The sequence below is a fragment of the Taudactylus pleione genome, unplaced genomic scaffold (genome assembly GCF_031769625.1).
Source record: "Taudactylus pleione unplaced genomic scaffold, aTauple2 ptg000296l, whole genome shotgun sequence".
In the NCBI taxonomy this organism is placed as follows: domain Eukaryota; kingdom Metazoa; phylum Chordata; class Amphibia; order Anura; family Myobatrachidae; genus Taudactylus; species Taudactylus pleione.
In genome coordinates this window covers 4,976,546-5,000,562 of record NW_028284698.1, presented here as the reverse complement: position 1 = coordinate 5,000,562, position 24,017 = coordinate 4,976,546, and the positions used below count along the sequence as shown (strand labels likewise).

At 44.8% G+C, this 24,017-nt stretch overlaps 1 protein-coding gene across 2 annotated transcripts in view; it reads left to right on the top strand.

The window, feature by feature from the left end:
* The first annotated feature begins 4,404 nt into the window (after positions 1–4,404).
* LOC148511667 (protein kinase C delta type-like) overlaps positions 4,405–24,017 on the top strand; it is a 45,544-nt gene continuing 25,931 nt past the window's right edge. The window contains exons 1-3 of one of the 2 annotated variants that reach the window (XM_088482804.1): positions 4,405–4,472; positions 18,060–18,233; positions 19,934–20,025. In XM_088482804.1, the coding sequence (XP_088338930.1) occupies positions 18,111–18,233; positions 19,934–20,025 (215 nt within the window). In that variant the 5' untranslated portion in view covers positions 4,405–4,472; positions 18,060–18,110. Of the gene's footprint in view, positions 4,473–18,059; positions 18,234–19,933; positions 20,026–23,897; positions 23,971–24,017 lie in introns of those variants that run through there. The other variant, XM_088482805.1, reaches the window with a different exon arrangement.

Below are 24,017 nucleotides of genomic sequence, written 5' to 3'. Positions count from 1 at the left end.
ATATGTACTGTTTATAACCTATGTCTATTTGCATCATATTGATTTGATAGACCAAATATGCCATCAATTAATCAACACTTTTATAAATTATTTCTGTAATCAAGTTTGTTTAATTTATAGTAGTCAATCTGGTTTCTAATAGAGAAGATTGCATTATAAAATACAGAACTGCCACTTTAATCATTACTGTGTTTACATTAAAGCAAACTTATGAGGTAAGATAAAAAGTGACAATGTTTTTAATTCTTCAGCTTTTGCTATCCCCAAAATCTGGGGGAGCCTTAACTCTGGCGGATCACAAGGGTCTCACGGAACTTTGGGGTCACAAAATGTTGTGATGTTTAAGTCCAATTTGTTCCCACACCAATCACATTATTTAGAAATAACAAATACAGAAATGTATCAGGCTCATCTATTAAATACAAAGGGCCTGATTCAGCTTGGGTCACAGTTGCTAATGCGCATGCTATTTGTCGATTGTTGTGTACTGCGCATGCATAACAGTGCACATGCGCAAACTCGCCATTGCGAATGCACGCAAACCACGAACTCCACGCAGTGCATTCGCAGATTGATTGACAGGCAGAGAGCGTTTGGGGGTGGTGACGGGGGTGTGGTCGGGGAAATGCAGGCGTGCCTGTAAGTTTGAACGCCGTTGCATGGGACCTGGAAAGTTAGCAATTTGTAAGGTCTGACCAGCCACAATGCTGGGTGTGGATTCGATGTCCCTCGATGTGTCCGATGTTTGGCCTGGTGTGAGCAGTGTAATGAATGAGAGTGTAGGCAGAGGGTGTGTGTATATTAGCCGTGCGACAGAATTGCGAATGCAGCATTTGCATATATTCACCTGCCTACTGAATTGCACAGAAGTTAGCAACTGCGATCCAAGCTGAATCAGGCCCAGAGTGACAAATTATATATATATATATATATATATATATATAAAGAAAAATAAGAGCCCGCAACATCCTGCTATAGAATGCAAAAAGGAAGTATTTAATCCATCATAAATAGTAAAAACCATCATCCAATAGTATAGTGCATATCCATTTAAAGGTCAGGGCATGCGGGGAGATCAGCAATAAATTCAAAAAAGTGGCATAATGAACAAGTCATAAAGTCCATGTAGAATGGCATAGATATACTCATCATAAGTCCATCCCCAAGCATGTAGTGCCCGACAGCTGTTTCGGTGTTAGAATGACACCTTCATCATGAGCAGCAATAGTGAATCCCAAAACCCACAATAAATACCTGCATAATCGAAATCAAATGCTTACACCTGTGTTGTAAAATTGTACCAGACGCTGGCATGGATCCCCCGAGCCGTCGAGACCGGAAGTCTCAACACGCGCTCCTGTCCCACGCACTACATGTGTACAGTATACACAGAGAGACGCTCCAAAGCGGAATTAGTCATCGGTTGCCAGGGCAACAAACAACGCTGGTCGGGGAGCCAGTAACGGAAGTGACGCTCTGGGAACAGAGCTAGTCACCCGTAGTCATGGCAACCAGACACACGTAATCTAAACTAACGAAAAATACTAAGGTGTCTAGCGTAATTAACAGAATCAAGACACTCGTTGCTCTTGCAACAATACATAATAGCAAAAGAAAGGGACGTTATCTCAGCAACATAATTAAAGTGTGAGCATATAATTGCGATACGCAGGTACAAAACATACAGACAAACAATTACACAGACAAAAGTTATATAACCTTGGAGAAAATAAGCAGCATATATATATATATATATATATATATATATACACATATTTTAGAAATATGTATAAAAGAATATAGAAATATATAAAAAGATAGTATAGCATCAGAGGATCACATCTACAAAAAACAGCCTAAATTTAAAGCCTCATTAAGCCCATTTGGTGTGACACAATTTAAACGATTTATCCACATAGATTCACGTTGCAAAAGTAATTTATCACTGTCCCCACCTCTTCTAAGAGGGGGAACATGATCTATAGGGAGGAACCGAAAATCCCTCATTGTATGTCTCAATAAGACAAAATGTCTAGCAACTGGAGGCGTGTTGGAATCCACCTGTATCAAAGCCTTTTTAATAGAAGAGCGATGGAGAGCAATCCTCTCCTTGAGATGTCTAATAGTCTTGCCCCCATAAAGGAGTTGACAAGGGCATATAATCAGGTAGATCACATATCGGCTATCACATTCCAAGTGAAATTTAATCTCATACTTAATCTTAGTGAAAGGATTGACAAAGGAAGTACCAATATTGAGAAATTGGCAACTGATGCAACCCTGGCATCTAAAGACACCGTTATTAAGGCATAACCATGTCCTTTTATTCTTCACATTAGGACCCAAGTCTGATTTCGCAACAATATCTTTAATGTTGCTACTCCGTTTGTAACTAAAAAGTGGTGCTGTTTGACAAAATTGTCCAATATTTTCATCACATTGTAAAATATGCCAATGTTTATGAACAGCTTGACAGATATGCTTGGATGCTATTGAATAGGTTGATGTAAAGACCAAACGGTCTAGTTGTTGGTTGCATTCCTTTTTGACAAGTGCTTGTGTCTGGGTCAAATTAAGACAATATAATATTGCCTCTTGTATCTCTTCAGCTGGGTATCCTCTGCTAATAAACCTATCACCCATCTCTCGAAGTGCTTCAGGTAATTCTGCACCATCGGAGGTGATCCGTACAACACGCAATAGCTGCGACAGCGGAAGGCCTTGCTTGAGGGGTGCAGGATGAAAGCTATTAGCTTGCAATAAGGTGTTTTTATCCGTAGATTTTTCTAAAAAGCTTGGTGTGTGTATATTAGCCGTGCGACAGAATTGCGAATGCAGCATTTTCATATATTCGCCTAAGTCCTGCCTACTGAATTGCACAGAAGTTAGCAACTGTGATCCAAGCTGAATCAGGCCCAGAGTGACAAATATATATATATATATACATACCGCATATGAGCAGCTCCTAAATATCGGGGTCAATCTAACTTTCCCCAAAGAACTTATTACACTAGAAAATGGAATTGGATATGAATATGGGTAATGGAAACATAAATGTTGTGGGCAGTCCTGTTTTTTACAAAGGGAAATCTTTAAACAAGATAAAGGGTTTATATCCAGTGGCGGGCTGGGCCGGGGGGCAGGGTGCCATGTGCCCCCTGGGCCGCAGCATCATGCGGGCCGCGGGCCGGTGCAGTCTGTGTAACACAGACTGCACCGCGTGTGTAGCGCTGACCGGACGGAGTTCGGTCAGCGCTACACTGACAAACACACAGCCGCCGGCTCCGGCAGCTGTGTGTTTGTTGTAAGCAGCAGCCAATGAGAGTCTGTCAGACTCTCATTAGCTGCTGCTGCACCCACTGCGGGAGCCGCTCCATCTTCTGGCTCCAGCAGTGGGCAATGGGAGAGACGTCATAATGTCATATGACATCTCTCCCATAATGAAGAGCGGCCCGGCCTGGGAGGACAGACGGAGGAGCTGATGGTGGCGGCAGGAGCCGGGATTTGGGTGTTTTTTTTAATTTTGTTTTTTATATTACGTGTGTCTACTGGGGGGGGTGTCCGGCACTACTGGGGGCACTGCAAAGGGGGGACTACTACTTCTGGGGGCATTACAAGGGGGGTGGGGGACTACAACTACTGGGGTCACTATAAGGGGGGGACTACTACTACTGGGGGCACTACAAGGGGGAAGGGAATTATTACTACTGGGGACTACTACTACTGGGGGCACTATAAGGGGACTACTTCTACTACTACTGGGGGCACTACAAGGGGGGTGGGGGACTACTACTACTGGGGACTACTACTACTGGGGATACTACAAGGGGGGGACTACTACTACTGGGAACACTGCAAGGGGGGGACTACTACTAGGGGCACTACAGGGGGGGACTACTACTACAGGGGGGACTACTACTACTGGGGGTACTACAAAGGGGGGGACTACTACTACTGGGGGCACTACAAAGGGGGGGACTACTACTACTGGGGGCAATACAAGTGGGGGGGACTACTACTGGGGGCACTACTGGAGGCCTGCAAAAGGGTGTTCTCTCCTGTGGCACACGGGGGCACTGCATATGGGCACTACGACAGGGGGCTGCCCTAATCTTTATTTTTACCTTACATTAATCCCATATGGACCCGCCTCCACCCTGGAACACTGGAGGGGGGGGACGCCGTAGCACGCATATTCTTCGGACACCGCCGCTACTCCTTTGCCAGGGCCGCCTGCATGCATAAAAATAAAAATCTTCATGTCACTTGGATGTCCAGGTCTTTATGTGGTCTTTGCTGTAATAAAACCCTCAGTTAATGATCTATAATATATGGCAGATGTTGATGTTCTTTTATCTCACCTTTTCTCTCTATCAGGAACCAGCAGTGCTCAGTCATCCTGCCATAGAGCCTCTGAGACCATCCAGAGACTTACATTTTACCACCAGTTAGGCCAGGGTAGTTTTGGAAAGGTAAGCAATGAAGTTCCAATAGTCACAGGGGAGTTTGGATGCTATTAGAAATGAGCAAAGCTGCAGCACAATTTCATTCAATCTGTCAGTTTTGATTTTGCATACACATTCCATGTAATGATATTCCTCATGTGGAAATCCTCATGTTTACTTATGAATATTTGTGTTGTTAATGTGTTATGAAGTATAAATGTGAGGCCTATGGGGTTGGATTGGAGGGATTCTGGATTGTAGCTTATGTACATGCAATCGGGTGAGCTACATATCTAATAGGCTGGTTGTCAATAGATTTATTTGGGGGAGAATAAAACTTCATTGGAACTTTGTTTGATCGAACCATATTTAACAGGTATAGTGCTGGGATGGTGGCAGAGTCACTTCATTGTGCTCTGAGGTGCAGTTGGGGTTTAATTAGTGAGCAGTTTACAGAGAGGTAGAAAAATCTAAAGATAGACACATAGGGACTGATTCTGATGCATGTGCAAGTGTGTATATCTGCAAACCATGCATGCACCATAGAAAGCAAATGCTGACTGCACATGTACCATAGAAAGCAATCACTGGCTGCACATACACCATAGAAAGCAATCACTGACTGCACATGCACCATAGAAAGCAATCACTGGCTGCACATGCACCATAGAAAGCAATCACTGGCTGCACATGCACCAAAGAAAGCAATCATTGACTGCACATGCACCATAGAAAGCAATCACTGGCTGCACATTCACCATAGAAAGCAATGACTGACTGCACATGCACCATAGAAAGAAATCACTGGCTGCACATGCACCATAGAAAGCAATCACTGGCTGCACATTCACCATAGAAAGCAATGACTGACTGCACATGCACCATAGAAAGAAATCACTGACTGCACATACACCATAGAAAGCAATCACTGACTGCACATACACCATAGAAAGCAATCACTGGCTGCACATGTACCATAGAAAGCAATCACTGACTGCACATGCACCATAGAAAGCAATCACTGGCTGCACATGCACCACAGAAAGCAATCGCTGGCTGCACATGCACCATAGAAAGCAATCGCTGGCTGCACATTCACCATAGAAAGCAATCGCTGGCTGCACATGCACCATAGAAAGCAATCACTGGCTGCACATTCACCATAGAAAGCAATCACTGGCTGCACATGCACCATAGAAAGCAATCACTGGCTGCATATGCACCATAGAAAGCAATCACTGGCTGCACCATAGAAAGCAATCACTGGCTGCGCATGCACCATAGAAAGCAATCACTGGCTGCGCATGCACCATAGAAAGCAATCACTAACTGCGCATGCACCATAGAAAGCAATCACTGGCTGCACATGCAACATAGAAAGCAATCAGTGGCTGTGCATGCATCATAGAAAGCAATCACTGGCTGCACATGCATCATAGAAAGCAATCACTGCACATTCACCATAGAAAGCAATCGCTGGCTGCACATGCACCATAGAAAGCAATCACTGGCTGCACATTCACCATAGAAAGCAATCACTGGCTGCACATGCACCATAGAAAGCAATCACTGGCTGCATATGCACCATAGAAAGCAATCACTGGCTGCACCATAGAAAGCAATCACTGGCTGCGCATGCACCATAGAAAGCAATCACTGGCTGCGCATGCACCATAGAAAGCAATCACTAACTGCGCATGCACCATAGAAAGCAATCACTGGCTGCACATGCATCATAGAAAGCAATCACTGGCTGTGCATGCATCATAGAAAGCAATCACTGGCTGCACATGCATCATAGAAAGCAATCACTGCACATGCATCATAGAAAGCAATCACTGGCTGCGCATGCATCATAGAAAGCAATCACTGGCTGCGCATGCATCATAGAAAGCAATCACTGGCTGCACATACACCATAGAAAGCAATCACTGGCTGCGCATGCACCATAGAAAGCAATCACTGACTGCGCATGCATCATAGAAAGCAATCACTGGCTGCGCATGCATCATAGAAAGAAATCACTGGCTGCGCATACACCATAGAAAGCAATCACTGGCTGCACATGCACCATAGAAAGCAATCACTGGCTGCACATGCATCATAGAAAGCAAATGCTGACTGCACATATACCATAGAAAGAAATCACTGGCTGCACATGTACCATAGAAAGCAATCACTGGCTGCACATGCACCATAGAAAACAATCACTGGCTGCACATGTACCATAGAAAGCAATCACTGGCTGCACATACACCATAGAAAACAATCACTGGCTGCACATGTACCATAGAAAGCAATCACTGGCTGCACATACACCATAGAAAACAATCACTGGCTGCACATACACCATAGAAAACAATCACTGGCTGCACATGTACCATAGAAAGCAATCACTGGCTGCACGTGCACCATAGAAAGCAATCACTGGCTGCACATGTACCATAGAAAGCAATCACTGGCTGCAAATACACCATAGAAAGCAATCACTGACTGCACATGCACCATAGAAAGCAATCACTGGCTGCACATGCACCATAGAAAGCAATCACTGGCTGCACATGCACCAAAGAAAGCAATCATTGACTGCACATGCACCATAGAAAGCAATCACTGGCTGCACATTCACCATAGAAAGCAATGACTGACTGCACATGCACCATAGAAAGAAATCACTGGCTGCACATGCACCATGGAAAGCAATCACTGGCTGCACATTCACCATAGAAAGCAATGACTGACTGCACATGCACCATAGAAAGAAATCACTGACTGCACATACACCATAGAAAGCAATCACTGACTGCACATACACCATAGAAAGCAATCACTGGCTGCACATGTACCATAGAAAGCAATCACTGACTGCACATGCACCATAGAAAGCAATCACTGGCTGCACATGCACCACAGAAAGCAATCGCTGGCTGCACATGCACCATAGAAAGCAATCGCTGGCTGCACATTCACCATAGAAAGCAATCGCTGGCTGCACATGCACCATAGAAAGCAATCGCTGGCTGCACATTCACCATAGAAAGCAATCACTGGCTGCACATGCACCATAGAAAGCAATCACTGGCTGCATATGCACCATAGAAAGCAATCACTGGCTGCACCATAGAAAGCAATCACTGGCTGCGCATGCACCATAGAAAGCAATCACTGGCTGCGCATGCACCATAGAAAGCAATCACTAACTGCGCATGCACCATAGAAAGCAATCACTGGCTGCACATGCATCATAGAAAGCAATCACTGGCTGTGCATGCATCATAGAAAGCAATCACTGGCTGCACATGCATCATAGAAAGCAATCACTGCACATGCATCATAGAAAGCAATCACTGGCTGCGCATGCATCATAGAAAGCAATCACTGGCTGCGCATGCATCATAGAAAGCAATCACTGGCTGCACATACACCATAGAAAGCAATCACTGGCTGCGCATGCATCATAGAAAGCAATCACTGGCTGCGCATGCACCATAGAAAGCAATCACTGACTGCGCATGCATCATAGAAAGCAATCACTGGCTGCGCATGCATCATAGAAAGAAATCACTGGCTGCGCATACACCATAGAAAGCAATCACTGGCTGCACATGCACCATAGAAAGCAATCACTGGCTGCACATGCATCATAGAAAGCAATCACTGGCTGCACATACACCATAGAAAGCAATCACTGGCTGCACATGCATCATAGAAAGCAATCACTGGCTGCACATGCATCATAGAAAGCAATCACTGGCTGCATATACACCATAGAAAGCAATCACTGGCTGCACATGCACCATAGAAAGCGCATGCACCATAGAAAGCAATCACTGACTGCACATGCACCATAGAAAGCAATCACTGGCTGCACATGCACCATAGAAAGCAATCACTGGCTGCACATGCACCATAGAAAGCAATCACTGGCTGCACATGCACCATAGAAAGCAATCATTGACTGCACATGTACCATAGAAAGAAATCACTGGCTGCACATTCACCATAGAAAGCAATGACTGACTGCACATGCACCATAGAAAGAAATCACTGGCTGCACATGCACCATAGAAAGCAATCACTGGCTGCACATTCACCATAGAAAGCAATGACTGACTGCAGATGCACCATAGAAAGAAATCATTGACTGCACATACACCATAGAAAGCAATCACTGACTGCACATACACCATAGAAAGCAATCACTGGCTGCACATGTACCATAGAAAGCAATCACTGACTGCACACGCACCATAGAAAGCAATCACTGGCTGCACACGCACCATAGAAAGCAATCGCTGGCTGCACACGCACCATAGAAAGCAATCGCTGGCTGCACACTCACCATAGAAAGCAATCGCTGGCTGCACACGCACCATAGAAAGCAATCGCTGGCTGCACACTCACCATAGAAAGCAATCACTGGCTGCGCATGCACCATAGAAAGTAATCACTGACTGCGCATGCATCATAGAAAGCAATCACTGGCTGCGCATGCACCATAGAAAGCAATCACTAACTGCGCATGCACCATAGAAAGCAATCACTGGCTGCACATGCACCATAGAAAGCAATCACTGGCTGCTCATGCACCATAGAAAGCAATCACTAACTGCGCATGCACCATAGAAAGCAATCACTGGCTGCACATGCATCATAGAAAGCAATCACTGGTTGTGCATGCATCATAGAAAGCAATCACTGGCTGCACATGCATCATAGAATGCAATCACTGCACATGCATCATAGAAAGCAATCACTGGCTGTGCATGCATCATAGAAAGCAATCACTGGCTGCGAATGCATCATAGAAAGCAATCACTGGCTGCACATACACCATAGAAAGCAATCACTGGCTGCGCATGCATCATAGAAAGCAATCACTGGCTGCGCATGCACCATAGAAAGCAATCACTGACTGCGCATGCATCATAGAAAGCAATCACTGGCTGCGCATGCATCATTGAAAGAAATCACTGGCTGCGCATACACCATAGAAAGCAATCACTGGCTGCGCATGCACCATAGAAAGCAATCACTGGCTGCACATGCATCATAGAAAGCAATCACTGGCTGCATATACACCATAGAAAGCAATCACTGGCTGCACATGCACCATAGAAAGCAATCACTGGCTGCACATTCACCATAGAAAGCAATCACTGGCTGCACATGCATCACTGGCTGTGCATGCATCATAGAAAGCAATCACTGGCTGCACATGCATCATAGAAAGCAATCACTGGCTGCGCATGCATCATAGAAAGCAATCACTGGCTGTGCATGCCCCATAGAAAGCAATCACTGGCTGCACATACACCATAGAAAGCAATCACTGACTGCACATGTACCATAGAAAGCAATCACTGGCTGCACATGCACCATAGAAAGCAATCACTGGCTGCACATTCACCTCACTGGCTGCACATGCACCATAGAAAGCAATCACTGGCTGCACATTCACCATAGAAAGCAATCACTGGCTGCACATGCATCATAGAAAGCAATCACTGGCTGTGCATGCATCATAGAAAGCAATCAATGGCTGCACATTCACCATAGAAAGCAATCACTGGCTGCACATGCATCATAGAAAGCAATCACTGGCTGTGCATGCATCATAGAAAGCAATCACTGGCTGCACATGCATCATAGAAATCAATCACTGGCTGTGCATGCATCATAGAAAGCAGTCACTGACTGCACATGCACCATAGAAAGCTATCACTGACTGCACATTCACCATAGAAAGCAATCACTGGCTGCACATGCATCATAGAAATCAATCACTGGCTGTGCATGCATCATAGAAAGCATTCACTGACTGCACTTGCACCATAGAAAGCAATCACTGGCTGCACATGCATCATAGAAAGCAATCACTGGCTGTGTATGCACCATAGAAAGCAATCACTGGCTGCACATGCACCATAGAAAGCAATCACTGGCTGCACATGTAGCATAGAAAGCAATCACTGGCTGCACATACACCATAGAAAGCAATCACTGGCTGCACATGTACCATAGAAAGCAATCACTGACTGCACATGTACCATAGAAAGCAATCACTGGCTGCACATACACCATAGAAAGCAATCACTGACTGCACATGTACCATAGAAAGCAATCACTGACTGCACATGTACAATAGAAAGCAATCACTGGCTGCACATGCACCATAGAAAGCAATCACTGGCTGCGCATGTACCATAGAAAGCAATCACTGGCTGCACATGTACCATAGAAAGCAATCACTGGCTGCATATGCACCATAGAAAGCAATCACTGACTGCATATGCACCATAGAAAGCAATCAGAATCCCGACCCGGGACTAAAGATAGGCATACTTACCACCCCTCTCGGCATGTTCATCTTTTAGGTTTCTGGCATCGGGCTATTCAGCCACCAGGACGTCCGCGGTTGCAAAATCTTTGGCAGTAAAAGTATTAGAAAAGACTCAGGAGTTAGTTTACTCTGTGGTTTATTATGCAGTTTGTTACCCATACATGAGATGGGGTTTCCAGATCCACACTGTCAGGCCTCTCTTAGGGCTCTATTTATTAACATTATTTTTACTAAAATAAAGTGAAATAGGGTGTTTTGACACCCTTTTCAAATTTTTTTAGTTTGCCCTACAGTTACTATAGGGCAATTGGAGTAGAATTCGTAAAATTCTACTCCAACCCCTAAGTATCACTTATTTTTAGTAAGCAGATTGCATTTCCCATAACTGTAATGGGAAATGTGATCTGCCTGGTAGTAACTAAAAATAAATTGTGAAAAAAATACCTAGGGAGGCCCTGTGATAATAACGCCATCTGGAGGTGGCGTTATCTAGGGTCTCCCCCGGTTACCGGACACCTGCTGTGCTCTAAAAGGCAGAGCAGAGGCGGGAGCTGGCCCCAGTGATCAGCTGTGTGGTCTCCCATGCTGCACTGCGGCCCGGTCATCAGGTGATCGAGTCCCAGTATGGGATATCACCTGACCGGAGGACATGGAAGACATCGCCGTAGGCCCGGATCATGCAGGTAAGTGTAATTAAGGGAGGGGGGGTGACGGGCGGGTCCAAGATTGCAGTGGGCGGGGCTTAGAGCCAGGGGCGGGCTTAGCACAAGGGGGTAGCAGCTGCGGCCGGTCAGCGCATGCGCGGGCACTTTGTCACGGTATTTTTTGCAAAAATACAGTGACTAGTGGGTGGAGGGGATTCACAGGGACAGAGCTTTATCGCAAGCTCTGTCTCTGCAAGGGTCAGAGGCGGATCTAGACTTTTCATTTAGGGGTGGCTGTTTAATCATAATAACCATGACTCCTCCTCTTTCCTATCCTGGCATCTCCCCTTTTGGGTGGGGTGGGAACACACCTTAGTGCAATTGTGAATAGGTGCATGGAAAGGTATGCGTTCATTATCCCGGCGGAGGTGATGATGACGCTTACAATACCAGCGCCAGTATCCCATCTGCCGTGATGCCTAAGGTAAGTAGCGGGTTGGTGGGGATGGTTAGGCACTAGACGGAGGCTGAAGCACTGAGGGGGGAGGGTTGGGTTTAGGGTGCAGGGAGGGGGGCGTTAGGTTTAGGCACTATGGGGAGGTTAGGTTAAGGCACCAAGGAAGGAGGGTTAGGGTAGAAAGAAGGTTAGCATACCGACCAGCAAGTGTCGGTATGTTAACCCAGTCGGGACCGAGACGTCAGGATTCTGACTGCCTGGATCTGCTCCCCATGGAAAGCACCTAATATATATATATATATATATATATACACACACATATATGTTATATATACTGTATCTATATATACATATACACACACATTTACATATATATATATATATATATATATAAACACAATTCACTGAAAGCCCGGCACTCTGCTGACCACAATGAGGGTCTATACCTTGCTCCGGGTGCTCTCAGAAAACCGAGATCACTCCCCCAATGTAAACAGCAGCACATCAGCGGCACTCCGAAGACTTCGATAAAGGTGAAAACAGGTGTCTTTTTATTCTACGTTTCGGGTTCAGTGACCCCTTCCTCAGGAACACACATTATGTGTGTGTATATATTATATACTTCACCCCACAGCTCCTCAGTTGTTGGTGCCAGCATGCACATCACAGAGTGACACACACAGTTGTTCCTCAAACCCTCCCCAGGGCTGCAGAGACTGGCTGCTCCTGCAGTGTGCGGCACAAATACCAGGGTGGCAGAGTGGCGGGAGGAGGATGAGGGGATGCTTGGAACTCTAGCAGGAGGGATAGAGAGGTAATAAATGGGGAGCCTTCTATTACCTCAGAGGCAGAGCTGCTTCCCTTGCTACTGCCTGGCCTCGGTCCTGGAGCCGCTGTCACGTTGCGCTAGACAATGAGCATCAGCAGTGGATTGTGCCCAGAGTCGGAAACAGACAGGAACAGGAGGTGGAGGAACGGAGCGGGAGGCGGGACCATCAGCCAACACTGCAGCACTGCCAGTGCCACTGAAGTCACAATACTCTATGGTCATGACTTGCACCTGGAACATGAGGCTACACACTGTATGGGGGAGTGTCTGGCGCTTGCGCTAAGGGGGGCGATCGCTCCAATCGCCCCCCCCTGGATCTGCCACTGGCAAGGGATTTGTAGTAATTCCCTGTGATATTGACTGAATTCGCAATGCAAATTCAGTCGGTAATATCACACTACAATCTGCATTACAATGTGGATTGTAGTAAATAGAGCACTTAGTGCCCCGGGTCACTGACTATCAGAGAAAATATGTGACAAAAAATATTGCATCCATAATAAATAAAATTGTTGCCTAAACAAATAAATGATGCCCTTGATAATAAAGAAATATGATTATAATGAAATTAATCTTGTCCCTGATGTTAAAGAATTGACCTAATCCTAAAGAAAGAAATCTTCCAACTGTGGTCCTGATTCACTATGGAACGCAACTGTGAATGCACTAGCAATTACGCCCGCAGTTCAACTGTGATAGTATGGTAATCCATTGCGATCGCTATGCCGCTGGAGACCAACATAAGGACGCCCACTTTACCTTACACACATCCGTAATGTTTAGCAAGACTGTGAAACCATCAGTACAATCGTGTACCATCGCAGCCACACTTGCACAAGCCCTGACCTTACTCAGAAAGTGCTAACTTCCATGCACGCTATGAGGCCTCAGGCTGTGTAGGGCACCATAGTGGATAATTTATGCACGTCCCTGCAATGGCGTTCAAACGCATTGGCATGCCTGAGTTCAGCCGACCACCCCCGTTACCACCCACAAACAGCACTTCCTGGCAATCACTCTACGATGGGTCTGTGTAGTCCCAATCCCAGTAGATATATTTATCCTTAGAAATACAGCATGAAATATATTTTCACATCTGAGCCAATTCACCCACCTGCTATCAAGAGATCCCTTTTTGAACTAAGGAAAACACAGACGCTGCGGCACCGACGGTGACAAAGCGGGATGACAAAACAGCAGACCGCTGTGGCTATTGTGCCTACACTAGTGAGATGAGATCGGCATCATAAACACAAGCTCCTGCATATATATTGTGGTTAAATCAGAAAGCACTGTGCGGATACAGTACCCCTGGACTGATAATTTGTGGGAGTCGCTCCAGCTACAATAATACTCTAGAGTAGTAAATAGAGACATTACCAGCGCTTCGGGACTATATCGTCCCTTTGTCAAGGCTTGATAAAGGGATGATATAGTCCTGAAACGTTGGTGTCACATTTTTCATATGTACTTTTAAATATACGCTTTTGACACTTTCATACAAGTCTCCGAGTGTTGCCGCTTGTTTGTGCTGGTATAGTATATATATATATATATATATATATATTATATATACACACAGTATACCAGCACAAACAAGCGGCAGCTTGTTGCTTGTTTTTATACATTTCTGTGGAACCGTTAGTATTGTCAAAAGCGCAGACAATGCTATAATGTAAACTGGGCACTGCAAACAAACATAAAATTTAACAGCCTCTGAAGGATGTGACTCTAGAATTATTGGGAGTTCCTTCAAAATTATAGTTACACCCTGACCCTACATAATATGCATTAGGCTCCAGTGAGCCAGGATAGTTAATAGCTGGGTAGCCAATCAGGAGTAATCTCTTAAGGTGTGTACACACTAGATGATTTTTTGAACAATTTACCAAATTCCAAAGCATCAGAATCGTTGTGAAGTGCGCACTCTTGTGGGGTCATCAGCCACATCATCAGGTTGGTCCTACATGCAGCCCTACATGTAGTCCAACCTGACGATGCGGCTGATGACCCCATGTTGTGGGATGCGGCAGGGTAAGACATTGGGCAGTCAGGCACCGGATCGTCTATTGTGTACCATCCATCCGATATGTCAGCCCCTCGGCGGGGGGGGGGGGGGAGACACCCAGTGCCAGATGAAGGTCCACATGGGCCTGGAGCTGAAACTTATGAAGGGCCTATTGTGTGCCGGCGCAGGGGTTGTGACCAACACAACATGGGTCTGACTAGTAATGTGGAGGGTATGACCAATGTTGTGGGGGCGTGGCACTCCTCCAAATATTTATTCTTGCCAGGTGCAATCGGCATCAGCACTCAGGGAACTTTTAAACAGATGAGTCAGCACTCAACACTTGTGTTCCAATGTTTCAGAATTGAATTCTTTCCTCAGGGAACAATGGGCCTGATTGAAAGTTGTACACAAACCCAATGATTTACGTACATCTCTGATGTTTGTCAATCTGCACATGCACAGAACCTGTACTGCGCATGTGCAGATCTCTATCTGCGATTATGGTTGCAGTGCTCCCTAAGCCACAGCATGATTGACATGCTGCAGCTGTTTGGGGACAGGGAAGGGGGGTTGATGGCCAGAGTTACAGAAAATGATGGTGTGTCAGCCCCATTTTCTGGGTGTACAGAGGCTTGTGACTGCACCCTTGGATGCAGCTTCACTTGCCCCAGAAGTGAGAAATTCACAGCCATCCTTGGTAACCTGAGGGTCACTCAAATGAATGATATTCATACAGATGGTGCATACTGCTCGGATCACAAAGCATGCAGTGGGTGTTTTTCTGCTTCTTTTACATATTTTAATACAGCAGTTGCGTCTCTCTGTGAGAACTGTGCACAACTGTGAATCAGGCCCAATGTACATTATAAACTCACCTTAAATATCCATAGTTGAGTTTCCAGCATGGACCTGGCAGGCTGCAATCGGCGGCAGCTGCTCTCGGTAAAAGCAGAAGTGCATAATCACGTTGGCGCATCCTGACTGGGGTTTGCATAGTTACTATAATAGAGTGTATACATAAAAAGAAATAGTCCCAAGTACATGAAAGAAGGTAATAACACATATACAAACATAATGATCCTGTGAGCTTAAGATGCTAATCACAATGAGCCAATAAACCTGACACGTATATAATAAAAAGAATGTAACAACTGCATTAGAGTCCTTATCACATAGAAAATGTACAAATCAACTAGGTCTAAAAGGAAAAAAAGTATAAATAAATCTGTAGCACATATAATAGGCCTCCATCTACATAATGTAATGCTGCATTCAATTGTTGACATCCTGGATGTAGACATTCAGAACATGTCAACTTTATGCAGTTGACATGCTGAATGTGGACAAAATATAGCACTCCTGTCGTCAGGGGTATGCCAAAACTAAAAGAAAATAGCTTACCTCATATCCCATGATACCATGTGCGATTCCAAATGCTGCCCGGCATTTGGAATCACACATCCTGACTATAGTACACTGTGTTGGTGTCATAATAATAAATATATATATCTGTATATACATACACACACACACATATATATCTTAATCCGCCAACATCTGTCCCGCCTCTGACATGCATAGTGGGAGCCGGGGCACTCACCATAAGAGCCAAAAGCATCCACTGCAGCGAACCACAGGACAGGCCGTAGCTGGAGAGGACGAAGGAGGACCACTCTGTGGGTGCCAGGAACGGGTAAGTATTGAGCAGGGATGGATTGGGGAGGAGGGGAGCTGGATGGATCGGGAGGCAGGATGGGGCTGAGCGAGTGGCAAACCGAGTCCCTTTACTAGTGTGTGTGTGTATGTGTGAATATAAATATATTTATAAAATATATGTATTCGTATCTACTGTTGTCCTTAAAAAGGAATATATGTATATATATATATATATATATATATATATATATAAAGGGTAATGGTCATTGACAAAATCATGATGAAGCCTGGTCCTTCACTCATTTGAACTGTAAATAATGGAGTTCTCCCTCTCTGTGCAGGGAGGGAGCAGCATGGTGGTTTTCATTGGGCTGGGCTAGGGCTGGATTAATGGTTTGGGGGTCCAAGTCACTTAAAAGTGGGGGTCCCTATAGACTTAAATTAACAGCATAGTCATAATAAATTAGATAGATAGTAAGAGGGAGCTACAAATAGGCGGTACATAATAAAGAGCCTTTCACACCATTTCCATAACATAAGAAACATTTATTTAGCATATATTCATAATTTCATATACAAGTATTCACATAGGCAGAGCCACTCATGCAGATCACATATAAAGTCACTCATGCAGCAGGTCATATATGCAGTCATATATGCAGCAGGTTACATGTGCAAATAAGCATGCAGGGTCACACATACAGAGGATCATATATGCACACATGAGACACACACACATACTGTACTTAACAGTAGTTAAAATCTCTCTTACACCGTGCAGGCAGGTACTGGATGTTGTCACTAGGGAGTTGAAAGTAAACAGGGGCTCTGTAGCAAATAATCTGCCCTCTGTCCCATGATGGCAAACCATCAACAGTCAGCAACAGGCAGGAGGACAGTACACTGGGCCGTTTAGCCCCGCCCCCACACTCGGAACACGCCCCCACACTCGGAACACGCCCAATCTCTCTTTGCTTGCTTCCTTGCACTGCAGCAGTTCCATTTTAATTAATGTCCGTTTCCTCCCTTTAATCCAGCTCTGTGTGCAGGGCCACGGAGAGCACACGCCACACAGCAGCTGGCAGCTTGAGGCAGGATTTTTTTTTTTCTATCAACACTGCCAGCTGATCCTGTTGACAATGGGCCTATTTTTATGGTGGACCTGGAGCTGAAGCTCCACCCGCCCCATTATTAATCTGGCCCTGGGGACACCGGTCGCATTGATGGGTACAATCGTTGTTTAGTGTGTACCAAGCTTTACACTGTCAGCTAATCACACATTAGAGCAGCTGCATATTCCAAGTACTTCAAGTCTCTTTCTGCAAAGTGGAAAACACTAATGCACACTTAGCAAATGCTCCTCTCATCAGTATCTGCATACTTTTACCTCCAGCAATTAAGGTGCTGATAGGGGGTGGAGGGTGGTGTATATTTCAAAGTACCTGTCCAGGAACACTTGGAACTGGCGATCAGACCCTTATCCTCCCATCCATTGTCCCAGCTAAATTGGATTATGGGTGTGGGAGGGAGCCTACATAGCAAAAGCTTCTTATGGGTCTATCGTTTCTTTTTCAGTAATCCAACAGGTAATACACAATCACTGTGATACAACAATGCATTTGCCTTTACATTCCTGTGTGGCTTATGAGGATGACTCTGTAATATTTCCTCTAGGTCCTGCTGGCTGCAGATTCCTATGGCAGTCACCATTTGGCCGTTAAAGTCATGAGCAAGAGAGAGCTGCTAGCGGAGGGCGAGGAGGATATGGTGTTTGTGGAGAGGAGGATATTAGAACTTGCATCGGGAAGCGCCTTCCTTATCCATGGGTACTTTGCTTTCCAGACCAAGGTACTGCTGTCATTATCTCTGTATTGCTCAATATATACACATATACCATATATCCTCAATTTCCTCTGCTGTGACTCTTCTTTCCTAGAAAGCAAATCTCATCTAATCATTTCCAGAAATCCTGGCATTCTGTATCTACAACACTTGGTGATATAGAGGTTATTGAAAATAGACAATAGAATTGAACGTTGTACCTGAGTGTATGTGTCGCATCAGACTATTAAGTGCTTCCTGCAGTTTTATATTCATGTACACAGCAATTTTGTATCTCCTGCCATATCTACTCCAGTGCTGGCAGTACATGAATATGGTTACATTTCTTATTAAAAGTGAAGGATGCAGTTGTTAAAGTGGGCCGAAAAGAGGCGGAACTGCATTCCGTCAGTTCCTCGTTCCCCCTCCTCCAGCCCACCTTACCCGACCAGTCGCCCCATGCCGCAGGGAGGCTCCATTTGCCGGGAGGCTCCATTTGGCTGTTTACTTGGCCTAAATATGTCACAGACATTCGCCGATAATCATTTAATAGTGGGATTATATGAGGAGCTGCAGTTACTGGGCTGATAAATGGGAGGACATAGCAGGTGATGAGTATGGGATATCCTAACATAGAAATATAGCTAAGAGCCAGCTGTCCACTATTATAGGCATATATAATTTATTATACCACCATCACTGCTATAACACATTCCTCCCTAACCTCTGTAACAAGACATTCCCCCTCCTCACTGCAGTAACATACTGTATTTCTTCCCCACCCCTCCCAACTCATACTTACCTACTTTTACATTGTGCTCTCCAGGAGAAGCTGGAAAGGAGATGCAGGTGGGCAGTAATGGGCAGGACAAGACTATTTATATAAATAGGCTGTGTCCCCTTATGACAAAATGCTGTGAATCGCGCATATTTGAATAGGTAGTGGGGCCAAATGATGCATTTATCATAGAAACTAGTCATTATGCCCCTCCCCTCCAGACAGACCATGGATTCCTGGTGAGATTCTCCCTATTCTGCCCACTTTACTCGGCAGTAGGTGGGATGCGGGAGAAGTGCCTGCTCTTCCGGGGGTGTGGGAGGACTACCTGAAAAATCAGGAACCTCCCACAGGTTCCTGAAGAGTAGCTGTCCCAACTATGCAGTAACACATTCCCCTACATATCACTTACCTGTCCTCCCATGTGGTAAAACTTGTGAGACCATGCTCTACTATAGGACAGTAATGGTCTGGGGGCATATCACAGTGTAGCTCATTCATTCTGCTGCTTGACTGACATTACTTATAAGATGCCTCATTGCAGCTGTGTGGGTGATTGCAGAAAGCCAGACTCAGGGCCATGCAAGAAAGGACAGATACAGGGAGACAGCGGTATTTCTGTACCAGGTATCCGTGTATCTGTCCTGGTTCCTGCAGGAAGAAGAGAGCGGCTTTGCCTGTGTTATGTGGCCCATAGATTGGGGATCAGTGCTATGTGGCCCATAGATTGGGGATCAGTGCTATGTGGCCCATAGATTGGGGATCAGTGCTATGTTGCCCATAGATTGGAGATCAGTGCTATGTGGCCCATAGATTGGAGATGAGTGCTATGTGGCCCATAGATTGGGGATCAGTGCTATGTGCTAGATGACATTTCCCCACAGTCCAATTTGTTCCCTCCTGGCTTCCCCGACATGTGTAATGATACTACTGCTTCTTCCATAAACAGGAGCATGTGCTTCTTGGCATGGAGTACGCATGTGGTGGGGATTTCCATCAGCTCCTCACAAGGGAAGGCCGCCTTGACATCCCCAGTGCAAGGTGAGGATATAGAATGATATCTTGTAAACACAACTAGATAGAGGATGGACTTAATGAACGTTTTCTTCTGATGTATAGAAATAGATAACACAGTGTTTATAAGCATAAATTACATCTGTGTTATATCTTAGAATAAAAAGGAGTATCTTGTAAACAGAAGGAGGCTAAGAAAGTAATCAGATGTGCAAAGGTAAAAGCGGAGGAGAAAATGGCACAGTCAGTGGGAAAAGGGGGCAAAACTTTTTTTATAAGTATATAAGCGAAAGGAGAAAAACAAAAGGTGGAATAAAAAGATTAAAGACAGAAAGAGGCAGTATTGTTGAGGGAGACAATGTAATAGCTGATCATCTTAATAATTATTTTTGTTCAGTATTCACTACTGAGAGAGAAGGCAAGGGGACAGTGGCATGTGGGGAGTTTGACTGGGGTGGTACACCTGTCAAACCATAACACAAGGTGAGCTCAGGGAGGACAGAAACCTCCCATGGAGCAGATGGGAACAGTAGGTACAAGCACATTTACAGAGGAGAAGATCCTAACAGAACTCTCAAACCTGAAAGTGGATAAATCAACGGGGCCTGATGGGATACATCCAAGGATACTAAATTAGCTTAAAGGGGTGCTGGTAACACCATTAACAGGATTATTCAACCAGTCACTAGCTACTGGAGTAATTCCAGAGGACTAAAAAAAAGCAAACGTTGTCTCACTGCACAAAAGTGGAAGCAAGGAAGAGGCAAGTAACTACCGACCAGTGAGCCTTACATCAGTAGTAGGGAAATTGGTGGAAACACTCTTAAAATAAAGAGTCATAGATTATCTCAAAACAGCATGGATTTACTGGTGGGAGATCATGTCAAACAAATCTTATTGACTTTTTTGACTGGGTGACTAAGGAAATAGATAAAGGGGGGCCATAGATATAGATAAGCTAGACTTTAGTAAGGCTTTTGACACTGTTCCACATCACAGACTGTTAAATAAACTGGAAAGCATGGGATTGGATACAAAGATAGTTGAATGGATATCATGGCTGCAGGATAGGAAACAGAGTTGTAGTAAACGGAGTGCAGTCTCAAGAGGGAAATGTTACCAGTGGAGTACCTCAGGGATCTGTATTTGGACCATGGATTCCTGGTGAGATTCTCCCTATTCTGCCCACTTTATATGGGCAGAATATCTTTATTTGTGACATTGCAAATGATATTGAAGGGAAGCTATGCCTTTTTGCAGATGACACAAAGATATGCAACAGGGTAGACACACCAGGAGGGGTAAAACAAATGATTGATGATCTAGGTAGACTAGAGGAATGGTCAAGAATGTGGCAACTACAGTTTAATGCCAAAAAATGCAAGATCATGCACTTGGGTCTCAAAAATCCAAAGGCTAAATATAGTATTAATGGCACTATACTGGAAACTACTGAAGAGGAAAGGAATCAACAGTAGGAGTCACTATTTCAGGTGACTTAAAGGCAAGCTGTAACAAAGCAGTGAGGAAGGCAAGTCAGATGCTTGGTTGCATAGGGAAAAAAATCAGTAGTAGAAAGAAAGAAGTGATAAGACCACTGTATACTGTAGGTCATTGGTACATCCTCATCTCGAATACCATGTTCAGTTCTGGAGGCCATATATCCAGAAGGATATTAGTACATTAGAGAATGTACAAAGAAGGGCAACTAAAATGGTGCAAGGTCTACACCCCAGAACGTACCAGGAAAGACTGAAAGATCTTAATATGTATAGTTTGTAGCAGAGAAGGGAAAGGGGGGACATGATAGAAACGTTCAAATATATAAAGGGTTTTAACAAGGTAAAGGAAGGAGACATTCTTCAAAGAAAGAGAAGTATTAGAGCAAGAGGACATGTTCTGAAATTGGAGGGAGGTAGATTCAGGGGAAATTTGAAGAAAAATTACTTCACAGAAAGGTAGTGGACAAGTGGAATAGCCTCCCATCAGAGGTGGTAGAGGCTAAGACAGTAGAGCAATTTAAACATGCATGGGATAGACATAAGGATATCCTTCAGAAGAAGTAAGGCTCAATAAGGGTTGAGGTAACAATATGTTTAAAAATGGGGCAAGTGGTTCTTATCTGCCGTCAAATTCTATGTTTCTATGTTAATTGGGATATCAGTAATATTATCCGAGAACAACAGCTGTGATATAATTGTAAAGCTGTTTTATCAAAGTGTGCAAACAAGCCACTGATCACAGCTAAGTCTTATGCTGCGTACACACTGAAGCGATGTGTACCCAGATAATATGGCAGCCGATGGGCCGACATATCATATCCATGGTACACATCAAAACTATGTAATGAAGGACGGAATTATACCTTGTTCCGTTCTTCATTACCTTGCATGGCACTGCATGCGATATCGTCCGGTTGGCCATTCAGCAGGGCCAACCAGAAGATATCGCTAACGACCATGGGAGCGTGCAGATTGGCCATACACACTGAACGATTCTGTCGATATGTTGTTCCGATATGGCCGGAAAAGTCATATCGGGCCGATATCGATATCTCTATTCCCCTCCTCTGTCTCTCTCTCACCATCCTATCTCCCCTCCTCCCTCTATCTCTCTCTATCTTTGTCACCCTCCTACATCTATATCTCTTACCCTCCATCCTCCCTCTATTCCCCTCCTCTCTCACTCCCTGTCTCTCCCCCTCCTACCTCTATATCTCTCTTCCCTCACTCTCATTCTCACCTCCCTCTCTCTCCCCCACCACACTCTCTCTTCTCCTCCTCCCTCTCTCTCCCCTCCTACTTCTATGGGCGGAATTCAATTGTATTCACGGCCCGCATCTCCCGTCTAAAGTGACAGGAGATTGCGGGCCGCTATGCAATTGTCCAAGATTTTCGTGCTGATCGCGCTCATAGAGGTCAGGTTTAGCCGCGTAAAGCAGCTAAACCCAACCAAAGTGCTGGGCGCGATCGCGAAAAGTGATGTTTGGGTGCCCAAACATGTCACTTTTCGCACATTTCAGCTCTCATCCCCCAGGGGCTGCGAGCTGAAATGTAGCGCTGGCAGCTCATCGTGCCCGACAGGAGCAAGAATTGAATAGCTCCGTCGGGCGTGATAGGGGCTACAAAGAATTGAATTCCGCCCTATATCTTACTTCCCTCTCATTCTCACCTCCCTCTCTCTCTTCACAATGCTGGAGGGGGTGAGAGGCTGTGTATGTGGCAGCCAGTGAGAGCTGTGAGGGGAGGGCGGGTAGGGCCTTGCTCCAGTTCTCACTGCACTTGCATAAAATTTGTCAACATTTTTTTTTTTATATATAGATGTTTGATAAGTGACTGCAATATAGTGCAGCATCAGAAATGTTCATGTGCTAATATTAACAAAAATGGTTCAAAATATAAGATTGCACTGAGATGTTTGAAATTGTGTGTGGACAATCTTAAACCGTCAAGGTTTTTGGGATTTTAAAACATTCTTCTCCTTACACCTAGCCATGTGGTGTATCACATTATATTATGTTCTCCTCCTTACACCTAGCCATGTGGTATAACAGATTATGTTATGTTCTCCTCCTTACACCTAGCCATGTGGTATAACAGATTATGTTATGTTCTCCTCCTTACACCTAGCCATGTGGTATAACAGATATTATTATGTTCTCCTCCTTACACCTAGCCATGTGGTATAACAACTTATATTATGTTCTCCTCCTTACACCTAGCCATGTAGTATAACAAATTATGTTATGTTCTCCTCCTTACACCTAGCCATGTGGTGTATCAGACTATGTTATGTTCTCCTCCTTACACCTAGCCATGTGGTGTATCAGACTATGTTATGTTCTCATCCTTACACCTAGCCATGTAGTGTATCAGATTATGTTATGTTCTCCTCCTCAGGCCTGTCAAGAGCCGTGCTGGGCCCCGGAAAAAGGGGGCGTGGCCTAATCACGGGAGGTGCGGTCACACCCCCGTAAGTAAATAAAGAAAACGTTTTGCAGCGCCACTTGCGCACTGATA